Source organism: Lissotriton vulgaris, chromosome 2_2 (genome assembly GCF_964263255.1).
Source record: "Lissotriton vulgaris chromosome 2_2, aLisVul1.2, whole genome shotgun sequence".
Taxonomy (NCBI): Eukaryota; Metazoa; Chordata; class Amphibia; order Caudata; family Salamandridae; genus Lissotriton; species Lissotriton vulgaris.
The window spans coordinates 224,219,632-224,236,223 of record NC_141688.1 but is presented as its reverse complement, the minus strand read 5'-3'; the positions used below and the strand labels follow the sequence as shown (position 1 = coordinate 224,236,223).

Here is a 16,592-nt window from a genome sequence, read left to right as displayed (position 1 = left end):
TCACGAGAAAAGAGGATTTAGAAGGGTCAAAACTACTCAGACATGGCGCATTGTTGAGGTAACTAATACCAATAAATTCTTCTTCACAAACGTTTGACCACTCAAATTCGCACCCTTTCTTCAACAAAGACCTTAGTGATAAGGTCTTTCTAGCAAAATTTGGTATGAATTTATGATAAAATTCTGCCATGCCCAAAAACTTAATAAGTTCATCCTTGTTAGAAGGTGAATGCAAATTGAGAATACAATCAACAAAGGTTTTAATTGGTTTGCTTTCTTCTGCTGAGACAAAATGTCAAAGGTATTCAATTTCCTTGACAATGCACTTGTATTTGTCAGCTCATAGGGTGAAACCCGGATTTTGTAACTTCTCTAAAACAGACCTCAACCTCGAATCATGTTGCTCCAAATCTGCTCCAAAAAGGAGCAAATCATCTTGATACACCTTTACATCCTTTAAATCTCCAAGAATGCCTTCCATTATCCTCTGAAAAACTGAGGCAGCCGGTATTAAACCGAAGGGCATTCTTAGAAATTTAAATGTACCAAACGGTGTTGCAAAAGTCGTGTACTCTTGACAAGAAGGATGTAGCTTAACCTGGTGGTAAGCAGAGGTTAAATCCATAGAGGAAAAGTGCTTTGCCCCTTCAAGGGAACACAGCATTTCAGCGATGTTGGGCAGAGAATAGTGATCAACGACTACCGCTCTGTTGAGTTCCCTCAAGTCCACACAGTCCACACAGTCACCATTTGTCTTACGAGCCATTACTACCGGAGAGACCCACTCTGTTGCCTCAACTTCTTGGATAATGCTCCTCGCCAAGAGTTTGTCCAGCTCGGTCTTCATACTATCTCTCACTAAGAGAGGAACACTCCTAACTTTTGCAACCTTAGGGATAACATTTTCCTTAAGTTTTTTCTGATGTACATAATTCTTAAAACAGCCTAGGTTGTTTGCAAAAACACCAGGAAAATCGTTAAATAAATCATTAACCTGGAAGTCTACCACCCTAACAGGTGGCAACTCCTTTAGACAGACTTGAGGATCTTCTTTGGGGTCAAGAAACACATGGAGATATCTTTGGTGAAACCAACTAATAAGTGAGTCACCCTTCATTGACACATACATTTTCCCAGAGATCACTCTCCCCTTAAGGTTTATTAATCCCCAAAAGTAACCAAGTAGGTCAATAGCGACACCACCATATCCTTATAGTCTTATGTCAGGTTTTTATGGACAACTTTATCTTGTAAAATACTTTAGGAACAAGTGTAATCTTGGCCCCAGAGTCGTACAGCATCTTAATTAAAGCATCATTAATGAAAACCTCCTCATTAGGACCATCAGGCTTGTTCCATGAAACCTGACAAATAATGACTTCTTCAGCATTATCATCATAAATATCGACTTCTTTGACAGATTTGTGGATCATACTAGATCTACAACATTTGGAAATATGACTTTTCTTACCACAAATTTTGCAAATGACTTTCCAGCCTGGACATTTTTTTAAATCAGCCATGTGACCAGAGTCACCACACCTGTAACACTTGCCTTGAAATTGTTTTGAATTCCAAGATTTCTGACCTGGGAAAAGAGATCTTTGATTATGGTTAGAGGACTTTTGAGGTTGACCAGACTGTTTTTGATCTATGATATTTTTAGGTTTAACAGACTTATCTGAAATAGCCTTGACATCAAAGTGATTCTGAAGAAGACTTTCTTTATAATTTCAACACACGTTTTGAGTGTTCATGGCTCTTTGCGATGGTAATAACCTCTTGTAGGGAAGTATTGTCTTTTTGCCAAAGGTAATGGTAATGGTAATAACCTCTTGTAGAGAAGTATTGTCTTTTTGCCAAAGAGCAATCCCTAATCTTGTCTTGAACACAACCCAACATAAACTGATCCCTCAGTCGTTCCTCCAACTTAGCACCAAAGTTACAGGTCGAGGCTAATTTGCGCAAGATTGTTATATACTGCTCCACTGACTCATTTAGCCTTTGCATCCTTCTACCAAAATGATAGCGTTCAAGCATAGTACTAGTCTTAGGTAGGTAGTGCAAATCAAGCTTTTTGATACAAATTTCATATTCATTAAACAATGCTGAGTCACTATCAGTGAGATTAGGTAGGTGCTCAAAAACTTCCTACCCCTCAGAAGCTAAGCAGTGCATCAGCAGAGAAGTTTTCCTCTCTGCACTAAGGGAGGTACCACAGACGCGAGCATAGTGATTAACCACCTTCTTCCATTTTTGCCAGAGCAAAAGAGGTTCACCTGGGGAGGAGAGAAATAACGGAGGTGCAGGAACATTCTGCATTCTTCTACTAATGTAAAACTATTACATAAAATGAAAAATAGAAATAATGTATTCGCTGATGTGAGAAACATCTATTTTTTTAAAAATAGCACTTGAGACTGAAATTCAGATTTCTATACGACATGTAGATTTAAGTAATTGGTGAAATTGAACACGTTATGCGCCTCAGCGCGTAAACACAAACTTTACTTTTCACTGAGGAAACACTTAGAAACATTAAAATCTGCTGACAAGAGTCTTGCACATCAACGCACAACAATTGGTTAAAAAGCACAAGCTGTGCGCATCAGCGCGTAGAATCAGACTTTATTTTGAAACACAGCTGCACTATGAAGACAAAATATCAGCTGTGCGTGTCAGCGCAGTACTTCCACACTGTGTTCTAGCAAAAACTTGCAGAAACTGACACGCAAACGTAGTGTAAAAACAGCTGTGCGTGTCAGCGCACAACTTCCAAGCAGAAGCAGGTGGTAGGCCAGGAAACTAGAAATGCGCCGACAGGCGAAAATGAAAACACCTAATATGGCCGCTGCGTCTTTATCTGACAACGTCACTAAGAACCTAATCAAATCTTTTTGATTCAAGATGGCCGCGTGTTGTCACATGACTATGTCGGGATCAGGCAAATCAAGGACAGGCACTTAAGATGGCTGCAACATCTTTGTGTGATTACGCCAGGATCAGGCAGGCCGCTCCGCAAGTCAGGCAAAACGGAAAGCAGGCCACTCTGGGGTTAGGGGAAGCGGATCAGCCCTTCAGCCCCTCAGAGAAATGGGAGCGCTGCGCACATACCTCCAAAGACACAGCTCACGAAGACCGCCAAACCTCTCTCCAGAGTCCGCTCAACCCCACTAGTCCTTCCCGAGGGAGAAAACCTTGAATTATGCTGGAACTGAGGAACAGCGCAGTGGGATGCCAGGAAATCAGGAGTTTCCTTCCCTCTTCGGTAGATGAAGGAGAGGACGAAGATCAGCGCTCCAAAAGGTAGGAGGGTTGCTCGTAGTGATAAGACACACTGGTAGAGCTGTAGTTTTCTTTAAGTTGGCTGTTGGGGTCTCTTGTTTCACGTAGGTAACTCGTCGCCTAAATGTGGAGGTGAGATTCTCACAAATTGCAGTCCAGGCTTTTGAGGTTAAAGAGAGAAGACTTTATTCAAGTTAGCTGTAACATAGAGACCTCATGCAGCAGCTAGTCAGGAGCAACTACCTTCTAACTTCAAGCAGTGCTAGGCAACCTTCACCACATTCCAGAATCAGGTATCTGTGGTTAACAAAGTAGGTGCAGAACGCCACACTCTACTTTAAGAGTTGTAGAGTCGGAACTATGAGTCTGTACACTGGCATACAGCAGATACAACAATCTCCGCAGCCTTGCCCGCATCTTCGGGGGACTCCATCCCCCAACTTCCATCATTGCCACCTATGCATCCCTTAAGTGCCAGGAGGAGCTTAAAAGCTGATCACGGCTCCAGCAGCGCGGGAGCCCTCTCATACCGCCGCAGCAGCCTTGCCCGCATCAGCAGGGGACACCATCCCCCAACTTTCATCGCGGCAGGAGCTGTCTACCTGTCCTGTAAGCGCCAGGAGGTGCGTAAAAGCTGCACACTGCGCCTGCATTCCCAGGCATTTCCAGGGCCAAGGGCGGGCCCATCTGCGCCCGTCAGAGCTCGGAGGAAGCTGGGCTGGGCCATTCATCTAACATTTACCAATCTAAGGCTCCTGGTCTAAATCAATCTCCTCACTAAAAGGTACTACGACTTGATTTCACCTAGTCCCACACAGCTTTGATGCCCTGTGACTGCACAAGACACTCACAAGACATCTGCCATGCGAATCATCCTTCCACCTCCGGAAACCAACCGACACCCTGCCCACCCTTTCTCGAGAGGTCTCAACTCTCTCCCACCCTCCCTATTGAACCAGAGCTCGATCTCAGACGAGGCTCTGCAACCTCATACCGGACAACACCCACCGCCCCCCTCCACATCCCTCTATCCCCACAAGACCCCTGACATGCAAGCCAGCCTCTCCTCTCAAAACATCACCCTTCACTCTGTCTACACTTCCACCAACAGTGCCAAATTCTCTCCCACCCACCCACGGCCCAAGTCTCAGAGACCCAGGTACAAAAGAGCTGCATCACCCTCCCAAGACTCCTCTTCCCTTCCCTACGAGACGAACCATCGACTGGCCCTGCTCGAAAGCCAGCTAGAAACGGTAATTCCGGGCCTTTCCGAAATATTACGGAACCTCACCACACTCAGAAATCCCCTTCATCATTCACATCAGACAACCCCATCCACCAAATCCAACCACTCAAGGCCCGAGAACAGCTGGTACACAACCCCCTTCCCAACACCGGCTCAGAGACCCAAAAGAACAATAGCCACCATGTCCACTAAGGAAGCAATGGATCTTGCCTCGACATTCAACACAACCACTAATGCCGTCCCTAGCTCCAGGATTCAGGTGATCACGGGTATGGGTAGAGACTGCCCCCCCTCCAGAACCTTAAGGCCGCCAGCCCTCCTCACCAATATCCCTAGGACTCCTGCAGGGATGTGGAATTCCTATAGCCAGACGCCCAGAACATATTGTTTTGGGTCAAGGGCAACAAGTTTTCATGTGTAGTTTGTCCTTGGGACAAGTAGGCCCAATCCCCTGCAGCCCAAACCCGTTGGCTGTCAGTTTGCAGCACCACATTATGGATCAGGGAAGGGCACTGTCAGCAGTTGAGATAATATTTTTGTCCATATGTTAATGCTGTTCAAACTTGTATTTATGGTTCATTAATTGAAAGTTTTTATTATTAGGGTGCGTGTTCCAAGTAAATGTTGTAAGTTCTGACTGCACTATTGGCAGTGGGCCCAGTATATAAAAATGTATAAACATGTTTTCAAAGTTTAGCAATATGAGGCTATGTATTATGCTCCCAGAATGCTCTCTGATTTGATGCAAATATTAGCAGCAGCTTGAAAGCAAGATTGACGATTCTTTGCTTTCTAAATAAAACGTTGATAAAAAAAGGAAAGCGTGAAAGAAAACATTTAGCTAAACTACTGTAAAATTGCAGGTACCATTTCTTTGCAGTATCATTTAGTAACCTGTGTTGATGCATGCTAGTATTTCCCAAAAATATTCATAATAGACTATCAGTGTAACCAGTTTCAATAAGAATATAGGAAACAAAAATAAACTTGCATTGGAAAAGTCAGTAGGTCTGAATTTGGTGGTCAGCCTTTTAGTTTTGTCAATGTACGACTTGTTTTGGCATGGTTTTTGTAAAACCTTACTGGTGAGGGAGCTGCAGGGTCCTAATCATTATAACAAACATTTGCAAAAGCAAAAATAGTTTTTGGTCTCAAAAAAGACACACTGCCACAGTAGTTACTGGAACTGAACAAAACTACTTTGTGTGCCAATATGCTCCTTGTGAACGGGCAGAATGCGGTCTAGTCACAATGAAGCCAAGCAATATAGAGACAATTTTAATAAATGCAAAAAGTCATGGTCATCGCCAGACCAAATTAGGGGCCCAATTATTAACCGCTTGCGCGCTACCGCGTTTTCCCGCTGTGCACTGGATTTTTAAAAATCCCTCGTTACGTGACAAAGCCAGCTCGTCATACGCGTAGCGCAGGTAACGCCCATGACGAGCTGGCTTTGTCATCCGCGCTGAAGGGGTTAAAGAAAGTCTCAAAAGTGCACCCATGGTATATGTCCTAGCATTTAAGTGCAGCTATATGGCTTTCATGAATTCCCAAGAATTTACAGAAGTTGGACAAGAAATCGCACTCCTAGAAAATATTTGTAAACTGCATTTTAGCATGAGCAAATCTGCATATGTAGATTTGCTCATGCAAAAATCTGAGTGTTTGCAAGTTCAATTTCCCTCAAACCACTGTTTTCCCCAACTCTGTAAGAAGGTTTTTGTTTGCCATTGTCAGGAGTAAATTTCCAACATCTCAGTATGGGAAAAGATTAGAGAAGAGTTGTTGAAAACCCTTAAAACATGCAAGTTAATAGGTTTGCAGACTCAAAGGGCATTCTAACCCTCGAAATATTGCTTACCACTACCTTCATCCCCAGTATGTAGATCTGCGGAAACGTGGGAACATAAGAAGTATTCAAACGCTACTATTGTATGAGGCCCGGCATAATCAAACATATCGACATATTTTGTCGCCGCACTACATGGCACCAAAGGGACAAGTGGATTTTGTTACAGGACTAGTAGATATATGAAGCAACCTGTCCCATGGACAAGTAGATATTTTATTAAATTCCACACCCCTGTCCTGTAATGAAGAATCCCGGTAATGAGAGACCCAACACCACCTGCATGCTCATTAACTGCAGGTCGGCCTCCAAACATGCAACTGAATTGGCAGAGACCATCCTAACACACAACATTGACATCAGGTTCATTACCGAAACTTGGCTAAATGAGTTCTCTCCCCCAATCATGGGCATGCTTGTCCCCCCAGGCTTCACCATCATATACAAAGGCAGAAAAAACCAGAGGGGAGGAGGCTTAGCAATCATACATAAGAACAGCATCTCCATAAAGGAAACTGACGCCCTCAAATAGAACTCTTTCGAATGTCTCTCTACAACCATTAAGAGGAGTAACAACAAATCACTACTTTGTCATCTCCTCTACCATCCGCGGAGAAACACCACCCCTTTAGGAGGAAATCTCTCCGACCTATTAACTCACTCTTCACTCCACGACTCTAACAACTTAATTCTAGGCAACCTCAACTTAAACTGGAAAGATGAAAACACTACGCTAATCAAATCCCTAAATGATCTCCTAAGCAACCTTGTTCTTACACAACACAGCACAGAGAAAACCCACATCAAAGGATCCACCCTACACGCCATTATCGCTGATGCAGATACTGTCTCCATCGACCTCACCTTGCCTGTGGACTGGTCCGATCACCATATCATGCTGTTCCACCTAAACCAGAAGTTTCAAGCCCAACTCTGCACTCTGGACCCTTCGCGCTTGGTGAGAAATCCAAGTCAAATTCCACATGTAGACTTGGAGGAGAGGGTAAGCTACCTCTTCCCCTCCCACATGGGTGATCTCTCAATAACAGTACTCACTTCTCAATACAACCCTTGATGACCTCCATTATGGACCAAATAGCCACCCTGAAACTAAAAAGACCAAGAAACATTCCATCCAGATCATGGTTTAATACAGACTTAAACTCTGAAAGAAGAGTACTAAGAGCGGCAGAAAGACTGTGGCAAAACAACTCATCCACAATCCTACGAGCTAGACTCAAAGCAGTAAGAGGGATATACAATAAACACATAAAAAATGGAAAAAAATATTTTTTTGCAACACCCTTGACATAGCAAAGAACAGACCTAGGGAACATTTCAGCCTCATCAGGCAACAAACCTCTAAATCCCCCATGACACAAGTTATGGCCTCTAAAGACCTGTGTGATAACTTTGCCAACCTCTTCATTGACAAAATTTCCAAGATTGAACTCTCCTTGGACATACAAAGCACGACAGTAAAGCATCCACTGAGTTCGATGTTGTTACCCCCAAGCACCCTCCTAACTTTTGGAAATCCTTCAACCCCATCTCTGAAACAGAGGTCATCAAATTGATCTCCAACACCAAACCCTCAGCACATATAATGGATCCCTTACAACCCAACTGGCAAAAAAACTAAAATTATGCCTAGCCCGCACTGGACTAAGATTATAAACAGATCCTTGAGTACTGGAGTCATGCCTGACTGTCTCAAAATTGGCAAAGTCACTACTCTACTGAAAAAACCTAGCTCGGACACAAACGATCTGAACAACTTTAGACCCCTTTCCAATCTCCCTCTCTTTGCAATAATTATGGAAAAATGTGTTCTCCTACAACTCACTCAACACCTAGCCAGCACCAACCTTCTCGATCCTCACCAATCTGGGTTCAGGAAAGTTTATAGAACAGAGTCAGCGATCCAAAATGTGATAGACGACATGCACAAATCACTGGACAAAGGCCATTGCTGCCTACTCATACTCCTGGATCTATGTTATGTTATGTCATGTTAAAATCACTTTTACCGCGCACGGTCACCAAATGGTTTCATGGCGCTCATAGACAACAACGGGGGCAGACAGCATAATTACTCAAAAGCTAATTGAAAAAGGTAAGTTTTGAGTAATTTACGGAAGCAAAGATATTTGGAGCAGAGTCGAAGTGAGATAGGAAAGGAGTTCCACAGTGCGGGGGCAAGAAACGAAAAGCACGAGCCACCAAGCTTTTTACGTTTATACCTGGGGATGATTAGAAGATTGTGGGCAGTAGACCGGAGATTTCTTAAGGGAATGTGACGTTTGAGGCTGGAGGAAGTAAAAACCGGGGCAGAAGCAAGAAGGGCCTTGAAAACAGTGCAGCCCAACTTAAACATACAACGGGAGGCCACTGGGAGCCAGTGCCATTTCCTCAACAGGGGCGAGACATGTTGATGTTTAGACTGTTGAAAAACCAGTCTCGCCGCCTGATTTTGAACCAGCTGAAGCCGATGAAGATGGTAAGCAGGAATCCCAACATAGAGAGAGTTAGCATAGTCAATACGGGAGATGACAAGAGCCATGATGACCAGTATGAGAGCCTCAGTTGTGAGAAATCTGCGGATTTGAAGAGCCTGCGTAGATGGAAAAAGCAGGAAGATGTAACTGCATTGATTTGAGGTCTCATAGATAAGTCACTAGATATAATTACACCAAGGCTTTGCACCGTATTGACAGGACACGGCGGAGTGCCGAGAGCGGAGGCCCAAAAACTGGAGCTCCAGGGGTTAGCTGACCCTCCTGTTAGTACTAACTCTGTCTTGTTGGGATTAAGCTTCAGCTTGCTAAAATGCATCCACTCAGAGATAGTAAGCATGGTGGAATGGAAATTAGCACAGGAAGAAGGGGATGAGTCAACAGGAAAAATCAACTGTAAATCATCTGCGTAGTTGAAAATAGTGACAGGGGTGTGGCGGAGAGAAACTATAAGGGGTTGCATATAAAGATTAAACAAAAGAGGTGAAAGATATCCTCCAAGTCAACAGAGAGAATAACAACTGGCTGGTTCCTCCCTTGGAGCTACAGCCAATAAAGAAGTGGACACAAGCAGCCCTTCAGCTGACATCCATAACTTTGGCACACAGGTTATGGGCAGCAAATGTAAGGACTATTTCCGATAAAAGAGGGGGAATTACTTTTGTTGGGCCAAATGGTTCAAGAAGGATAGACTATATACTTGTGGACCTCACGTTATGGCCCATTGTATTGGACATGTCAATAACCCAGACATGTGAGAGCGATCACAACCCTTTGAGTCTGACAATGGAGCACCCCTGGGGTGAAAAGAATAGATCTGCTCCCGGTCTCCTAGCTACAAGGGAGTTGACTCCCTCCAACGACAAACGCTGGCTTTAATGGCCCACAATGGTGGCGGATGAACACAAACTTGGTATTCTTAAACGCGATCTAGAAAGATACCTTGGGATGTTGTCTCCCCTCACAAATGACATGACCAGTCCCACTAGCTGCAGTGATTTACATTCCTCGTTCTTCAACCACCTGGCGTTAAATTTTACTGTTCCCTCATCTAAGGCCTGCGCAAATCAGGTGAAGTCGACGAATAAGACCGTATGGTTCTCAAAAGAGTGCAGATCTGTGAAAAAACGTCTGTCCTCGGCTCTAAGGAAAAAAGACATTCCGCTAATCCGAGAACTGAGGGGCCTATACAAACTAGCACAACTCAAGGTCAAGAGGTAATGGGATGAAAGGAGGTGGGAAGAGCTTGGGGAATCCATCTCGCATCCAGATGACAGGCTGTTTTGGACCCTAGTGGGTAAGAGTAATAATGAGAGGTCCCCACCTCTGGCCAATAACATCTCAGCCATTGAGTGGCAAGACCATTTCGGAGCCCTGTACTCAATCCTTGAAAATTTTGACAATGAATCAGTAGTGCACGAACCACTTCAACTATCACATGATCTTGTATTCACCAGAGATGAAATACTGACCTCTCTGGATGCAATTGTATCCGCCAAAGCCCCATGGCGGAATGGCATCCCAGGAGATCTTTTCTGCTCTGATAGGGAAAACTGGGCAACATACATCCTGACCCTGGCCAAAGACATTGCGGGAGGAAGGAGGGTCTCAGAATCTTGGAATGGGGCGGAAGTGATCCCTATCTTCAAATAGGGCGACAGGTCTAACCCTTCCAACCATTGACCGACCAGCCTGATCGACTGTGTCCAGAAAGTCCTCTGTTGATCGCTACTAGCGAAAAACACGAATTAGATGGAGGAGAATGACATTCTTTCTTCCCTCCAGGCGGGCTTTAGACGGAAACCCAGCACAGTCGATCAAGTCTTTCGTCTCCTTATGATCTATTGGAAGATAGTTTTGCTGGGTAAAGGTAGCTTATACATCGCATTTTTAGACCTGCAATCTGCCTTTGTTCCTTTTCCCAGGGACAATTTATCGCTGGTGCTCAGGGACATGGGTATGCTGTTGAACATTCTCAGTCTTCTAGTCAGGCTTCATAAAGAGAACTTTGCTAGGGTTAGATGGGTCAACCAGGGACAGGTTACTGACTCTAAGTGTACAGCGTGGGGTCCGCCAAGGCTGTGTTCTGGCCCCAACCTTATTCTCACTTTACATCAATGGTGTTGTCGAACTCTTATCAGCCACCCCAGCGGACGCCCCCTCTCTGGGAACTATCTCAACCAGGCCTATCTTAAATTTTCACAGGCAATTGGAGCTCTTCTCAAGAAGCACTATCTTTCTTACACTAAACCTACTGCACCAGCCCTGAAACTTTATAGCTGCAAGGCTGTGTGCAGTGCTCTTTACGGAGCTGAGCTCTGGGACATGAAAAGAGCAAGCAAATTGACAACGCAGGAGACTAAGTTTCTCAGAAACCTGACCTCTCTTCCACAAAGCACACCCCTTTGCCCACTTCTGCTCGATATGGGCATTAAACCTATTAGTGATCTAGCAGAGCTATGCCCTCTGTTGTTCTGGCAGTGGATGGTCTATACCCTAGAGTTGGCATCTTATGCTGCAGCCTTTGAGGAGGTCTATGCCTCAGACATAGCGGACAACAGCGAACAACATAGGATGGATCAAACATGTGAAAAGTCTCTTGTCCTGCCTTGGCATCTCTGTCAAAAGCATTACCTGCCCACCTACCCAGAACAGACAGCAGATTAAGTTACTATATTGGGATTGGGTTGAGTGTAAAGCATATGCTATTGGCACTTGGGGCACATTGACTGATATATTCAGAGACCTCAAAACCAGCGCACTCTTGAAAGCTATTTTGATATCATCAAAGTGCCGGCTGATAGGTAGTTGTATATCCAGTTTAGGAATGTCAGCTTTCCAATTAATGCTTGTAGAAACTCTTGGTTGGCCACTAGAGCACAGCAGAAGGGCTGTCCCTGTTGCCCTTGCCTGCACAAAACGTTCGGCTAATTCTTCTTTGCCTCCACAGCATACACTAAACTTAGAAGCAAATGGTTGACTCCTGTTTGCAGGCAACTTGGTACCAGAGACTCTAGTGAGGCGATGCCCATACTGCAATCTTATCCATCACAACTATTTGTGTGCGCAACTGCGCCATTCTTAAGCCATTCATGGGCAATCAAAAGGAGAGCACAGATAGGCCATAGGCCCACTTCGGAGAACTGCTGTAGTGTTGCCTTGCAGACTAAATCACTTTCTGGCTACATATTCTGATGATGTGAATAGCCATTTATTAATTTTGCCCTTGCCTAATGCACACTTTTGACTGCCGCCTATTTGTTTCTGTTTTCTGCCTTTACTGTGATTATTTATCTTGCAAATGTCTTTTATAATTGTCCACTGCCAGTGAATTGCTTTTTCCCTATAATGAAACATGCACATTAGACAAAAGATTTTGCCTAATTTGCACACTAACAGTTCTGTGATTGAAAAGAACCTCTGATGTACGATTCACTTGTAAGATACTTTTTAAAATGTTATTGCATGTTATTTTAACCTTTTAGTAACTGTTAATTTTTATTCTTTTGTCAAGTCTTATCTAATATCTTGCCCAGTCTCCTTATCGACATGGACGATGCTTTGTACCAGTGTTTCTTCTTTTATGGTATTTTACCGGAATAAAGAGAATTTGACTGACTGTCAATTCTCTAATGCAGCAGTTGAAGCTGAATGAAACAAAAAGAATACGAGTGTAGGAAGCTGGCACTGTATATACTATACCAAAGTGAGGTATAGTGTGCACAGAGTTCAGTAGAACCCCAAAGATAGGCAGAGGTAAAGTTAGATAGCACCTCACTCTCTATTTGTGGTAGTATGGTTGAGCAGTAAGGCAGTATCAGAGGACAGTGATAGGCATTTGTTGTACACACTCAGTCAGCAAATTAATTCAGACACTCAAACACTGAACTTCAGACCAATTGTTTTAGTATGAAAATATTCTTTTAGTTATTTTATTTTCTAGAACCAAGCAAGCCTGGCACAGTTCAGCAATACATACTGTACAGTAGTAATGCAGTTTGTAAACAGTCTGTAATTGCATATGCACTTGTTTTGATTTACATTATGGTTGCAGGGAAATGCAATACTTAGTAAATACAGTACATAGACTTGAATGAGCTTTTCAGTAAAATACCAGGTAAGTTACTTTTTTGGATTACTTTTCTTACACAGAGTAGTATACCTAGATATTACTCTGGGACATTTCCTTTAAACAGGTAAGTAAAATAATTTTGTTAAACAGTACAATTTTAAAGGTTTTCAAACTCCACACTTGGAACCTTTTCCAAGAAAAACAGTCAATGTTATCCTATGGAAGAAAATAGTGTTATTGGTTTAAAGGTAAGCATTTGGTAGAGGGAGTTTAGGTTCTGGGGGTAGACTCAGGGATCCACCAGGGTCAGGGATGCACTTTTGTTACACCCTCAGTAGGGCGGCCGGGAGCAGAGTCCTGAGGCCCAATGTTATCCAATGGGGGATTGGGGGCCTCCAGTTGGTGGCTGCAGTCTAGCAGGCCACTTAGTTGTGGGAGCAAAGCTCCTACACATTAGCTCAGGGCAAATGGGGAAACAAAGTAGCACAAAAGGTGCACCCTCAGCGGCACTAGAACGCAGGGTGCAGGGTGCTGTTTCGACGTCGGGCGCCCTGTTGGGGAACCTCCAGTTTGCAAAGGCACTGAAGGCTTGGGGACAAAGGTCTTCAGGGTGCAACCACCACTTCGAGAGGTAAGTTGGGAAGTTGGGGGTTGGTTAGGCACCGTCGGTTTGGTGACCCAAGGCACTGGGGTGTCGTTGCAGGGGTGCCTTTTGGGGTCGGATCTTCTTATAAGCACCTGGTCGCGGTTGGGGGAACCTTCCGGATTTAGGCAGTAAGCATCGGCTAGTGGCTTGAGGCAGGTCAGGGTTCGCCGGATCCCAGGTCAGGATCGCTGGGGGAACCTCCTCGTGGTGTTTGCCCACTCGAGCTCCGGGCCGGGCCAGAGGTTGCAGATGAACAAATCCAGTGTTCACGGGAGACAAAGTCTTTGTGGTTGAAGGCAGGAAGGTCCTCCAGAGTTTGAGGTTGCTGGCTGCAGGACACACCGGGATTTTGCAGGAGCAGGTCCAAGGTGGACACAGGCCAGTAGGGCTGGGGCCCAGTCAGTGGGCATCTTCCTCTTCGGCACAGCTGTTCAGTCCTTCTTTTCTTGTTGCAGGTTCTCGTCTGAGGCAAGGTTCAGGGGCGCCCCTAAATACTAGATGTAGGGGCATTACAGGTAGGTAAAAGGTAGGAACCAATGGGTCAATTCCCTGAGGTGGGTACACCCCCTATTATGCCACCCTCCAGTGGGAGGGGGCATGAGCCTGTCCCTGGTTGGCTGAGTCCCCCCATCTGCAAGATGGCGGGGACTGAGAGTTGTGCTTCCCATAGCCTCCCCCACCTGAGGGGTGGAGTTGGCAGAGGTGGGCACACCACTCCTCCTCATTTGTTTTTCCTGCCGGTTTCCCCCCCACCCCCCCCTCCCAAAAGAGGGGGTCAGAACCAGTGGGGACCAGTTGCCGAAAGCAGCAAGTGGCATGGGAAGCTCACAAAGCCCCCGAGCCTTTGAAGCTTCCCCTTCGTGAACCCTGCCCATCCTGGGGTACGTGGCTTGGAACCTCGTCCAAGGATGTGCATTGTTTCAGGCTCCAGAGAGCAGCAGGCCCTGGACCCAGAGGTCCAGACACAATTTTGTATTTGTATTTGTAGTTGAATTTATAGGGCGCGCAGCTACCCATAGGGGGTCTCCTGGCGCCAGTAGAAAAGTGCTTACAAATCACAGTTATTATTGACGGAAGAGCCAGGTTTTAAGGTCGCTGCAGAATTTCAACAAAGATGGTTCGAGTTTCAATGTCACCGGAAGAGAGTTCCACAGCCTAGGGGCAATGCAAGAGAAGGAGCGTCCACCCATTCCCGTCAGTTTGAAACGCGGAATCAGGAAGTTACCTTGGGATGAGGATCTGAGAAGACGAGGTGGGGAGTATTGTTGGACAAGGGACTGTAAGTAGGTTGGAGCTGACCCTTGTTTGATCTTATGCATAAAGCAAAGAGCTTTAAATTTGACTCGATTTTCAATACGGAGCCAGTGAAGGTCCTTGAGAAAGGGGGAGATAGAAGATTTCCACGGGACCTTACAAAGGAGGCGGGCTACCGAGTTCTGGACAAGCTGAAGTCTCCTCTGAATCTCCAAGGTGACTCCCAGGTAAAGCAAATTGCCGTAGTCCAGGCGAGAGGTAATCAGAGCCTGGACCACCGAACGTCTCGTCGAGACTAGGAGCATCCATAAGATTTTCCAGAGCCACCCCAAGATGGAAAAACAGGTGGCTGCCACCTTGACCACTTGGTGACGCATGGAGAGTGAATCATCCAGAATGAAGCCAAAGTTGCGGACCTGCATCAATGGAAGGGGTGGAGGACCCATTTCTGACGGCCAATGAGCGGGGCTCCAAAGGTGCTTGTGCTTGCCCAGAGTGACCACCTCCGTCTTATCTCCATTCAGTTTCAGGAGGTTTGCCTGCATCCACTCTGCCACTCGGCTAAGTCCTAATTTGAGAGCAGATGGATTATTTGCTTCGGCCGAGGTGAGAGAGAAGAGAATCTGGGTATCGTCTGCGTATGAGTAAAGGGAAAGACCTGCGTCTTCCACGATGGTTGCTAGGGGCCTCACATAGATATTAAAGAGCATAGGGCTCAGAGAGGACCCCTGCGGCACCCCATACGCAGATGAACGAATAGAGGAGGAAAAACCAGAAGAAACAACCTGAAATGTCCGGTGGCTTAAGAAAGAGACCAGCCAGGCAAGAGCAGTGCCAGTCACCCCGGCCGCTTTCAATGCTCTCAAAAGAATGGAGTGTGAGACCGTATCAAATGTGGCGCTTAAGTCTAAAAGAATAAGCGCCGAGGTCTCACCATGATCAAGGCGAGCGCGTAGGTTCTCAGTGAACGCCAAGAGGGTAGTTTCGGTGGAGAAGTGGGAGCGGAACCCTGATTGGGACGGGTGTAAAAATCCTGTTGTCTCCACATGAGAAGTGAGATGTATGTGAACATGCCTCTCTAAGATCTTTGAGAACATGGGCAGCAGGGAGATGGGCCGGAAGTTGGCAAGCTTCTTGGGATCTGCGCCAGGTTTTTTTTTAAAGCGGAACCACCAAAGCTCTTTTCCATTCATCCAGGACAATGGATTCCCGCAGTGAGGTGTTCAAAAGCTCTTGAATAACTGAAAGAACATCAGGAGATAGCTGGCGAAGGATGTGCATAGGGATTGGATCTAAAGGGGAGCCTGAATTTACCTTCGCCATACAGGCGAAAAACGAGTTTGAATCAAACAGTGGCCACTCCGAGATCTGCGTTTCTGGAAGTGGGGGGTCTAATATGTCCAGAGTAGAGGAGTCAAGAGGGGACTTGGGGGAGGTCAGAGAAAGGGCGTTGTAGATAGTTTCGACTTTGGATATAAAAAAGTCTGCAATTTCATTGCATTCCGCTTCCCCTAGCGCAGGTGGGGTGGGAGAGGTGTTAGAACCTGCTAACTTCTTAACCATAGAGAAGAGAGCTTTCGGCCGATTAATAGCCCTTTCAATAGACTCTGCGACAAAAAAGGCTTTCATTTTCCTGCAGGCTCGATGGTATCGCCTGAGTGCTAATCGATAGATCAGTTTGTCATTAGGAGCATAGGCTTTTCGCCAGGATCTCTCCAGGTGTT

The 16,592-nt window shown here is 45.4% G+C and overlaps 1 protein-coding gene across 2 annotated transcripts in view; it reads right to left on the bottom strand.

The window, feature by feature from the left end:
• The window catches only part of NTPCR (nucleoside-triphosphatase, cancer-related), a 376,293-nt gene that overhangs the window by 114,601 nt on the left and 245,100 nt on the right, over window positions 1–16,592 (bottom strand). Inside the window, exon 5 of one of the 2 annotated variants that reach the window (XM_086959588.1) lies at window positions 1,472–1,588. The exons of the other annotated variant lie outside the window; for it this stretch is intronic. Within the exon in view, the coding sequence (XP_086815714.1) occupies window positions 1,511–1,588 (78 nt within the window). The 3' untranslated portion in view covers window positions 1,472–1,510. The remainder of the gene's footprint in view (window positions 1–1,471; window positions 1,589–16,592) is intronic. 2 annotated transcript variants of the gene reach the window in all.